At 45.2% G+C, this 11,721-nt stretch overlaps 1 protein-coding gene across 1 annotated transcript; it reads right to left on the bottom strand.

The window, feature by feature from the left end:
• Nucleotides 1-5,704: 5,704 nt before the first annotated feature.
• C14H1orf52 (chromosome 14 C1orf52 homolog) lies at nucleotides 5,705-11,343 on the bottom strand. Its single transcript, XM_038311206.1, has 3 exons — nucleotides 11,021-11,343; nucleotides 10,263-10,461; nucleotides 5,705-6,734 (listed from the first exon to the last, which is right to left on the bottom strand). Exons 1-3 carry the CDS (start codon nucleotides 11,291-11,293, stop codon nucleotides 6,661-6,663), a joined length of 546 nt encoding a protein of 181 aa, XP_038167134.1. The 5' UTR covers nucleotides 11,294-11,343; the 3' UTR covers nucleotides 5,705-6,660.
• Between the last annotated feature and the right edge of the window lie 378 nt (nucleotides 11,344-11,721).

Below are 11,721 nucleotides of genomic sequence, written 5' to 3'. Positions count from 1 at the left end.
GAACTAGTGAAGTACAATTCCCTGAGCAGGAGAGCGCCTGGATCCTCCCAGGAGATCCTATCTTGGCACTGTGCTGTGTTTTTTATCCCTCGGAATTTTATTTCTCAGAATTTTATTTCTCAGAAGCTCGGGCTGTGGAGTTTCCCAGGTCCCACAAGACCTGATGAGCGGGCACCTTCCTTCTCCAGGAGGCAGCTGCACCTAGCTGCTCTCCCTTCTTGAGGTAGCTCAGATTGCCTCCTGCAGAGCGGCAAACCCAGAACTCCGGGACTTCCCAGGACGCTAGGCAGCGGCATTTGTTCAGTAGCCTCTGGCTCCACCTAAAGTTTGCCTCCGCTAATTGTTGCTCTGTCTTAGTAATACAGACGCGGTGGGGATGGAGGTCTCTTTTCACCCCGAATTTGTCTTTTGTCAGTATCAGGTATCAATTTCTACTGCCGGAGGCAAAATGAGCAGGTTCTCAATGGAAGCGCTGACAAGTACCGTTTTGGTTCTTTTTTTTTTTTTTTTTTTTTTTTTTTTTTTGGTGCGGTCTAAAAACAGAAGTATGTATGGCTTTTGAGAAGAGAGAGCTAAAAGAAGACGCAGAAGAAATGCCACGTTCTTCTCATAAAGAGGTAGTTTGCTAGTTTGTGGTGAGAAGCTTAACATTTAGAATTTCAAGGTGTACGAAGGCTTTGAAAGTGCTTATTCAAATGCAGCCTTAGAAAGATAGGAACAGAAGCGGGGCATGGAAGTGCATGCTTATAATCCCAACATGGGGGCGGTGGAGGCAGGAGGATCAGCAGTTTAAGGTTTTCATCCATCACAGAATCACAGAACAAGTTGGAAGTTTTCCTAGGCTCCAAGTGATCCCCACGCCCCGCCCCCCCACAGGAAAAGAAGTGAGGAGCATGAATTTGAGCAAACCAAACCACTCTAAATGTTTATGATTGCATGTGGAAAACTTAGAATGAGTAGCTCCATGGTCAACATTGCTACCAAAGATGGAAAATGTCCACCATAATGTTATTTATAGTGGTAAAATATTTCCTAAGTAAATTTATTATCTGATAGGTAAATGATAAATTATTATACATTGAAGTTGATTATTTGTAAAAGTTTTAAAAATTATTTATTTTATGTGTGCATGTGTGTGTGTGTGTGTGTGTATGTGTGCCTGAGTGTATATATGTGCACCATGTACATGCAGATGTCCTCAAAGGCTGAAGAGAAGGGCCTCGGAACCCCTGGAACAGACAGTTGTGAGCCATTCAATATTGGTGGTAGGACCTGAACCCAGGTCTTCTCCAAGAGCAGCAAGTGATCTTAACTGTTGAGCCATCTTTCCAGCACCCCAAAAGTAGGTTAGATTTTTAAAGGATTCGTATGGCATCAGGCAGTGGTGGTGCATGCCTTTAATCCCAGTACTCGTGAGGAAGAGGCAGGTGGATCCTTGTGAATTCAAAGCCAGCTTGGAATAGAGAATGGCTATCTTATCTAGCATAAGTACATGATATATGTAGAAAATTAAGGAAATGTTGTATAATAGATTTTTTTACTTATATTTTTCTCGTTTTTGTCTTAGAACTTCTACAGTGAGAAAGTATCATTTTTCATATTCAGAAAAAATTGTGAATATTGGTATTACAAAGAATTTGTATCGGGCTGGAGAGATGGCTCAGTGGTTAAGAGCATTGCCTGCTCTTCCAGAGGTCCTGAGTTCAATTCCCAGCAACTACATGGTGGCTCACAACCATCTGTAGTGATGTCTGGTGCCCTCTTCTGGACTGCAGGCATACAAGCAGACAGAATACTGTATACTAAATAAATAAATATTTTTAAAAAAAGAATTTGTATCTAACATCAATATAATGAGAATTAATTGAAACAACTGGGTTTAAGAATAACAATGTGTACTTTTAGTATGTTCTGGTTTTTGTATCAAAACAATAGCAAAAACCAAACACAAGCATGTAGGGCTTTGTGTGTGTGCTTCTGTGACATTCCACAATTCTTATTGGGGAAATTAGTTGAAATCATGAAAATAACAAGAATGCTCCATCAACTCCTCTCTTGAGTGTCGAGCTGGGCGACACAGGGTCACCTTCCTAGGAGGACAGTGAAAACAGAGGACAAAAAGGTCAAAACGCAAGCCGGGCGGTGGTGGCGCACGCCTTTAATCCCAGCACTCGGGAGGCAGAGGCAGGTGGATCTCTGTGAGTTCGAGGCCAGCCTGGTCTACAAGAGCTAGTTCCAGGACAGGCTCTAAAAAAGCTGCAGAGAAATCCTGTCTCGAAAAACCAAAAAAAGAAAAAAGAAAAAAAAAAAAAAGGTCAAAACGCCTGGAGCACCAACCAGTTCGTCCAGAAGGAGCCATTTACCACTAAATGTTTTCACTTAGCATCTCTAGTTGGTTCAGGAAGGACCTAGAAATATATTTTCAAAAAGCACCAAAATCTTTTCCCAGCCTGAAACAGCAAGGCTGGGGCCCCTCGGTGTGTGGTGGTGGATGCCAGGCTTCAGTTCAGAGTTGAGCCGCTTATCTCTGGGTTCTGGGGATTCTGGAGGCCCACAGAAAACCCTTTTTCTGGGAGACAGCTGGGCGCTGGGTGAAGGGAGCTGGAGAATGCAAAAGCACAATCATGAGAGCTTATTCTCTTTCCCGACTGTGGAACAGTCAGGAAAAATTAACCCTGTTTGTTAACCTCATACAGGCTGTAGCCGATCTGTAGCCGTGGAGGGCACAGGTAATTGCACTAAGTAGTTTGTTGTCGACGGACAGCAGGGGAGGATGCTTTGGGGAATGCCAGCAATTAAGCTGAACTGGAGGAGGAGGAGGAGGAGGAGGAGGGGAGGAAACAGGAGTTGGAGTAGGAAGGAGGAAGGAAGAAGAGAGGAAGAGGAAAAGGAAGGAGGAACACAGGAGAGGAGACAGGGAGGAGACAGGGAGGAGGGAAGGAGAGAGGGAGGGAAGGAGGAAGACAGGGGAGGAGGAAGAGGCTAGAGTGAGCTGTTCTACAAATTTGTCATATAAGCCCCAGATGTGTGGAGGAAATTCTACCACAGGCTCTTGGGTTACTTTTCTGAGTTAGGACAGGATTAAAGGTGAAGGCCAAGATTGAACATAGTGAGGGAAGGGAACTTTCTATTAGTAGTGAAAGTCACAGGCAACAGGCGTGTGTGTGTGTGTGTGTGTGTGTGTGTGTGTGTGTGTGTATGTGTGTATACATGTGTGTGCATGCACACACACACTCTCTCTCTCACCAAAAGTTAAAACTAGGAAAAATAGCAACAGGGTCTTAAAATTTCCACAGTACCACCACCTCTAGAGTTACTTCTGCATTGGCTTGCCTGTACGTTGCTGGCAGGGTCACTTCCTTAGTTGGAAGTGATTGCTCAGTTACCCCTGGCACTTTCCCGTGGGATTCTAAATTTAAAATGTCATACAATCCAAGGCGTGCCAGAGACGGTTGCTAGGGTCTGAGTCCCCTTTTGAAGCAGAGGCAGGTAATTACACCGGGAAAAATAGCTCTCTTTCCTCAATGTTTGTTATACAGCAAATCCTGTTTCTTTTCCTTTTTCTGGAAACGGTAAACACAGGGAGAGAAAGGGGAGTTTCAGACCCAGGGTACCACAATGCTACAGACTTCAAGTCTGGTTTGTAAGCCTGTCATTTCATGAGCCTAAAAAAGCAAGGCGATGCTCACACCTCATTGTGGGAAGGCTGTCCTCTTACCTCCTTTGGGTGCTGGTGTCTAGGTGCTACGACTTTAAACTCAAGTCATAATTAGAAATGAAAGAGGAAAACCAGCAGACTTTTAGGGAAAGGTTGTGGCTGCCTGGAGAAAGACAAAATGAGGGCTAGTGACGCAGCTCAATACAGGTGTCAGCCCTGGGCTTGATCCCCAGCACTGCCATAAACAAGCAAGTGAAACGCTGTATATACATATATACATTGTCTGTCTGTCTGTGGTGGAGATTGTGTACAAGGTCTACAAGGCTGTAAGTTCAATCTTCACCACTTTTCTTTAGAAAGAGAAGTCCTTGAAACATGCATAACTTTCCTAAAACATTTGCATGCCGACTTTATATTGACCTGGTCCAGTCCTAAGATGTTCCTAGTACATCAGGTCAATACTGCAATATGGCTCCTCTGCTCAGTTTTGGATTTGTTCATTTTTTTTAAGTTTATTTAACTTCATTTTATGTGCATGTGCATCCGTGTGCAGGTGTCAGATTCCCTGGAACCAGAGTTACAGACAGTTGTGAACTGCCATGTGGGTGCTGGGAATAGAACTGGATCCTTTTGGAAATCAGCCTGTGCTCTTAACCGCTGAGCCATCTCTCCTGCCGATTTGTTAATTCTTTCGATGTAGAAATACCCGAAGGATAAGACACTCTTTGAAGCAAATACCCATGACAAAAGCTAACTAAAGGTGAGTTCTGGCATCTATTTCTCAGTGTAGTGACTGCTCTGGCCCTAGAGACACCCTGCCTAAATCCCCCTGAATACATTTTTTTACTTTTTATTTTTAAATCTTTAAAAATTTGAATGTTGATAGGTGACTGTTTCCCCACCCCTGCTTTTTAAAAAATTATTTTTATTTTTTGTGCATTGGTGTTTTGCCATGGGTGTCGGGTCCCCTGGAACCCATAACAGGAACAGGAGTTATAGACAGTTATGAGCTGCCACATGGGTGCTGGGGATTAAACCTAGGTCCTCTGGAAGAGCAGTCAGTGTTCTTAACCACTGAGCCAGCTCTCCAGCCTGTCCCCCTACTTTTTAAATATTAAAAAAACCCTATTCTTTCTTTGTATTGGTACTGAGAGGGGTGCACATGTGAGTGTAGACTGGTGAGCAATTATGGGAACTGGCTCTATGTGGGTTCTGGGCATTGAATTCTACGTAGTCCAGTTTAACAGCTTACTAAACCCATTGGGCTATCTCCTCTACCTTTGAGTCAATTAGTCTTTGTACCTCATTTTTTCCTCAAACAGTAATAATTTCTTACCAAGAGAACATAGCACAAAGCCTGGCCTACAGGATCTGGTACATTCTGGCTAGACACTTAGTACTGAGAAGTAGTGGGCAGAAGAGAAATAAATCCAAGAATATGAAGGAGGGAAACACTTGAACTCTTGGAGAGTTGACTAGGTCACTGGAGAGAGCCAGACCAAGCAAAGAGTATGAGGCAGACAGAATACTGCATCTCAACAGCACACCTGGGAACTGTAAACCGTCCCTTGCAGCTGGATTAAGAGCTGTGTGAGAACATCATCCCAATGAAAGAAAGTTTCCACCAGACTTAGGAGGTGGTACAGCAGGGGGCAGAAGCGAAACATGGGAGGTGTGCCTTCTGACACAGTATGTAGGGCAAGTGGAGATAGAGCGGGATATACACCCCCAAGGCAAACCTTAGTGTGTGAACTGTGAAAACATTCTCCATGGTGGTGGCATGTCTGAATCTGCCATTAACTAGTGGGAAGAATAACAGCATAGGATATGCTGGCCCCAGGGAAGTTGGAGGAGGAGCCAGAGAATAAAGACCCAGGAAGTAGACAGAATAGAAGCTCATTTTGCTTTGCTTGCTATACATAGCAGAGCATTAACGTAGGAGCTGGGCAAAGAAAGCACACAGCACAGCAGCCAGCCAAAGCATTCACCGAGCATGAACAAGGTTTGGGCTTCACCCCTAGCCCACAAAATAAACAAGATGCTCAGTTAAATTAAAAATTCAGATGAATTTTAATATGTCTCTTATATCACATATACTCAACAGACTCAACTTTAAGTGGATACCTTATGCTCTTCTTTGCTGTCAAGAGCCTTATCTTCGGTATATTTAATGAGGAAATGAACAAATCATCACACTCTAAGGCATATATGGTAAGTGCAGCTGAATAATCAGGACAGGAAAAGACCTCCCCAATAACAGAAGTAGACATGGAAGAGATGATCATTTTCTTGGAATTGATAAAGAAGTCAGGTAGTTTAATCTGACTCTGGAGTCAGAGTCCCGAGAGAATCCGCTAGTCTTCACTCATGGCTGTGCAGCCCTGAGAGCGTCCACAAGCTCTCTTCATTGAAACTGGAGGGTGTAACGTCTACTTCACAGGCCCACTGGAGAGAAGTATGTACAAGGCACCTAAACATGGAACACTCTCCCTACATGCTAATCCCTACTGAGAATTAAAAGGTCACAGGGCCAATGGGCCGCCTGTCACAAACACTCGTTAGTGGCATCCAATAATAGCAATGTTGACTTAAGTTATTTTATTTCCATGATCAGCTATTTACACTGTACAGACACTAATGAAAAGCACCCACAAGTTCACAGTACATTACAATATATTTACTTTAAAAATATATTCCTTTATAAAAGGTTCAAAGAGCACTGGCATGTCCATGTGACAAAACTCTCAAAGCCTGCCACCAATTCTATGATAGCCAGAATGCTTCCAAGTTCTGTCAGTTCACAACCACAGGTCACCATTAGAGTTGTAAATACATACAGGTTTTAAATAAGAAAATGAACTCTACAGTGGAAAGTCTTGAGGCGATACTGTTAGTTCATTAACATAAATACTTTCTCGTAATAATGCACAACAGCCAACACTCCACCCAACGACACATCTATCCCCAGAGCTCTGCAGCCCCAGCGATCTGGCCCCACTCCTCTACTTCTTCTTCTTGGCTGCTTCTCCTGGCTCCACTTTTCGTGTCTTAGACGCACGCTCATCTTTGTCATCATCTTGAAGTGGGGAAGAGGAGAGCTTCATTAGTAAGTCTTTTAAAAAGTCAACACAGAAAACCCATTATTAACTTTATACCAAAATGCTCACTCATCAGCTGTCTGAAAGCCTTCCAATAAAAACTAAATACTATTTTCAGAACCCCGATATTAAACTACATCTGAAAACATGCAGTTTTTTTTTTAATTACAGCAAATTGTAATTTAACTTTTTAGGGACATGTTAATGTGGCTTAATTTATCTAATTTCCACAGAAACCAGCTCTTTCTGAAAAAGCTGGCCCCCAAATTTACCAGTGCACACATTGTATATATTTAGACACACAGTGTACTTCATGAGACCAGAGCAGTTTCTTTCTACAAAACATGCACCACCTGTAGCCATGCTAAGTGGCCACCAGCCGGACTTTTCCTCTCAGATTTCCTCTCCCAGTCTTACAATCAACCCACCATATGTTCTGAGGTTAAAAGCACAAGAAGGTTCAGAGAATCTCACAGCTGTCTCTTCTAATTCTGGACCATTCCTTCTTAGATGTCAGAACATCTTTACAGCAACAGACTAAGGAAAATTTGGGTAGAGGAAGACTATAGAACCATACAATAAAAAGTGCCTCCTCCCACCCACACCGTTACTGTTCATGGCTACAGAAAAGTTACATAAATAAAAGTATCAAACCTGAAAAAGTGGACCTTTTCATTCTACTTAAAAAAATTCAATGTGGCTCAATATACCCAGGCGAGCACAGACTAGCTGCTAATTCATACCTATCTCCCTCAACAATATGTGATGCAAGAATTCAGCCACCTGTGGTGGTGGTGCTCCAGTGCTATCCCTCAGGCAGCGGAGACAGGAGGACTGCTAGGAGTTTGAGGCCAGCCAGCTTTACACAGCAACACCCTGCCTCACCACCCCACCCCAAAAGAATTCCACAGATACACACAGCTTCTCACCTCCTGACTTCCATGGTAGCAGGGACCAAATTCTTCCAGACAACCTTCCATACTGAACACCCTCAGCCTCGACTTTGCTCTGCTCTCTCTCCACCCCCTCCCTTTTTCCCATGTAGCCTAGACTTGCCCCATTTCATGCTTCTCCTACCTCAAGCCTCCAGGTACTAAGATTACAGACAAAAGCCTCTGTGCTGGCTGAACTAAAGTTCAAAATACAGAATACAGTGACATAAAAATATTTTGATGTTTTAAGGCCTTCACATTAAAAACTTAAGGAAACTGCCAAGGTCAAATCATAAATCACAGGACAAAAATCTGCAACCTGGCTGGGTCCTAGTGCCTGACCCTCCTGCTTCCACTTCCTGGGTCTAGGGATAAGTGGTGTGAAGCCACCATACCCAGTTCAACAAATTTTGGTTTTAAGCTGGAGCTTAATAATCAAGCTTACCTTAAAATTATTTCAGAATTAGTAATGTAGAAGTTGAAAGCATTTCTGAAGAGTACTATCGAGCCACATTATAGAACACATTAAAAAGGAACTTTTCTTTAGTCTGCAACTTACTACAGGTAAATCTACTGACCAACACTGAAACCACACACCACTACAACTGGAAAAATGAGTCCTGTGAGTGATTGGAGGTGAGCGCCTGCCCCCTATTGTCAAAATAAGGTACTGCCTTAAAAACTAGCACAGGAATAGCTTAAAAAACAAACAACAAAAAAACAAAACAAAACCAAATCCTAATCCTAACACAGCACATACACACTGATATGACAACATTTTTTTATTACACAGCTTGAGTCACTCAAGGTAAACAATAACTTAACCTGTTTTAAAACTTTTAAAGCAGGCCGGGTGCTGGTGGTACATGCCTAGCACTCGGGAGGCAGAGGCAGGAGGATCAGAAGTTCACGGTCATCTGGCTACATAGTGAGTTTCAGACCAAATCTCTAAACAGGTGGGGGCATTTATTACAAGAGTTAGATTCAGTAACCAACACTTAAATCCAGTTTAACAAGATTTGCCAGCCAGTGGTGGCACACGCTTTTAATCCCAACACCCGGCAGATCCTGGGTCTTCAAGCCTGTAAGTACAGTATGTTATGACTGCTGTTTCCTGAGTCTCAGAACAACCCTCGAGTTATATGATCCAGCTTTAAGCCAGAAAAAACCTTGGTCTTTTTGTCTTTTCAATTACTTACATTCAGTTTCTGATTAAAAGGACAGAGTTAGCTATGGTAAGTAATGTGGATGTTATTTGCCATTTATATGAATTTCTGGTAACTGAACCCACAAGTTAGAAAAAAGATGATCCTTGCTTACTTGCATATAACCTTTGGGCCTTTATCACAAGGGGACAGAGATGTACGGGCATCAGACTACGGTAACCTGGACTACCAACTGGTCCCTTGAGAAGAAGGATTACTTCTTAAACTATGCCAACACGATGGGAGAAAACCTCAGCTTAATAAGGCTGACAGTTCCCAATGCTGTGAACTTAGGCAGAGTCTGTCACATCTGACTGTTTCCTCATCTACAAGACAGTGATTATGAGCTACAGGTCATATTGTCAGGTGTTAATGCTCGATTAGGAAACTTGCACCAAGTATTTACTGTGACCTTGGACAGTTATAAGCTCTCACTCATTTCCCTATTCTATTTGTAAGGCTGTACGAGGATTCTGTATTTAAATACTTAAGTGCCACAGATAAAGGTATTACAATTCACACTTTAAGAGCTTCAAAAAACCTTGACAAGGATATGCCTACAGTCCCAGTGCTAGGGAGGTGGAGGCAGGAGAACTCAGTTCAAGATCATCCTCAGCAACAGTAGACACCCTCCTGCTATAGAGAGAACAACCTTTTGCTAAGGTTGGCCCTTGTATTGGAAGATCAGAAATCTGTTTAACAAAAAAGGCAAATGGCCTTTAAAACAATAGTCCAGAATGCTGAGCTCAACTCGACAGGCTGCGGACTGTGGGACCACACACGGAGGACCAGATGGGGCCTCTCACAGAGCACACATGAGCAGCACTGGCCCATCCCAGGTAAAGGAGACTAAATTACTACCAAGAGTGTACTAGAAATTGTTAGATTACTGTGGTAGACCAAGTGAGAGATGAAATTATGAGATTACCAACAAAAGCAAGAAACTCTATGTCCTGTTCCCGTGCACAGCTTTGCCAAGCTAATTGTAGCTCCAAAGCACAACTGTCTCAATAGAAAATGAAGTCGTCAACACATGCCAGCCGTAGTTACAGGAACCTGTGAAGGAACACCCGTCGCTGTAACCAGGCACTGGGGACTTCTGAGAGTCTGCTTTCAGGCACAGCTGGGAAGGTGGCCCCTGCCTTTAATCTTACTACTGCAAGGCAAAGGCAAAGTGGCCTCAAAGGGCATCCAACCTACAAAGACCTTGTCTCACACCAAATAAATCGGAAAACCCAAAGATGATGGAAGTGATTCTTGTTAATACTCAAAGTCAAGGCTGTCAGCTCACCGGGGTCTAAATGCCGCTCACTGAGTACCTCTCCTTAAAGAGATGCATCAAGGGCTGCGGTCTCAAGAGCACTCTTACCTGATTCCACGGTCTCCTCCCCTTCGGGCAGAAGCCGGGCTTTCTTAGCATTCTGGGGGGCATCATCACCATTGTCCTCATAGATGTTCGACCACTTTATCGCCATGTCCAGCTCCGGCGGCGGCGGCTTCTTCTCAGTACTGTAGGTCTCCGGGGGCGGTACATAGTTGGACTTCCAGACTTTGAATTCCTTTGGAGGCTGTTAAGTAAGCACATTAAGAAACCCTGTGACGAACCGAGGTTCCTGCGATCCATACGAGCGCATGCACCTCCCTGCTGACTGCTCATCTTTCTGGCTGGCTTTTTTTTTTTTTTTTAATTCTGTTTTATTTTCTAATCCTTTAGGCTTTAGAGACACATTTTCTTTTCCATCAACATCACAATACTGTTAAGCGAAAAGTCAAAGGGTTCCCTAGGTAAACAAAGCTAATAACTTTTAGTTACCAAAGAAGAATCCAGTCTCAGATACTACGGCCAGGCTGACCCCTTCAGGAGGCTGCGGCAGAGACACTGTCTTGGCGGCAGCAGCGCAGGCACTTCGGCGTCAAAGGGAAGGGGTCTCGGGGAGAAGCTGCAGCGGGGGGCGGGGAGTCACCACCGTTAGTCGTCGCCCGGCTGGGGGCCCCGAGCGCGGAGGGGCGGGGGAGCCCAGGCTGACACCCCCCGGGCTCCCGGGGCCGAAGGGACGCGCGGCCTCCCGCGGGCTGAGTGCGTGCGGGGGGCGGGCCCCGGGGCGGCCGCGGGGCCGGGGACCTCACCTCCTCGGGCGCCTTCACCACGTGTCGCTCCCAGTCGATCTGCTTGTTGAGCGGGTTGTAGAGGAAGGCCGGGCGGGTCACGCTGCGGAACAGCTCGTCGGGGCCCGGCAGCCGCTTCTCCGCCTGCTTCCCGCGGCCGCCCGTCGTCGGGGCCGGGGCCGCCTCCTTGCGACCCCCATCTTCCGGCTCGCTGTTCTCCTCGCCCGACGAGTCGGAGCTGCTGCTCCCGTAAGCCGCGAAATAGCTCAGCGGGTCCTTCTCCTCAGCTGCCATGACGGCTGCGGACGCCCACCCTCTCGGCCGGAAGCCGGAAGTCGCAGCTGGCCCCGCCCCGTCGCTAGACTGGCAGGCAAGTGATGCGTTTGCGTCCCCTAGCGGCGGCGCTGCGCTCCTGCTCCTGGGCGGAGGGAAAGAGGCTGGAGGTGGGGATTCCACAGTAGCCAAGCAAGGTTATATTTGCTTTCCCCCAAGGAATCCTAAAATCTGTACCAGTGGCCATAGTCACTCTCGGCTGGTAATTGTGGCACAGAAAAGCCAGGCATGGTGATGCATGCCTATAATCCTAGGATTGAGGCGGGTGGGCTGTTGCAAATTTTGGGGGCCAGAGAGGTGCACACAAAGGGTTCCTTGCCAATTTAGTATTATGTATTATGTAGGGCTCAAAGCAAAACAACGGTATGAACAAAAAAGCGTGGAGTGGG

The sequence above is a fragment of the Arvicola amphibius genome, chromosome 14 (genome assembly GCF_903992535.2).
Source record: "Arvicola amphibius chromosome 14, mArvAmp1.2, whole genome shotgun sequence".
Classification (NCBI taxonomy): Eukaryota; Metazoa; Chordata; class Mammalia; order Rodentia; family Cricetidae; genus Arvicola; species Arvicola amphibius.
Note: the sequence above shows the minus strand (reverse complement) of the source record. Positions and strands in the feature narration are given on the sequence as shown.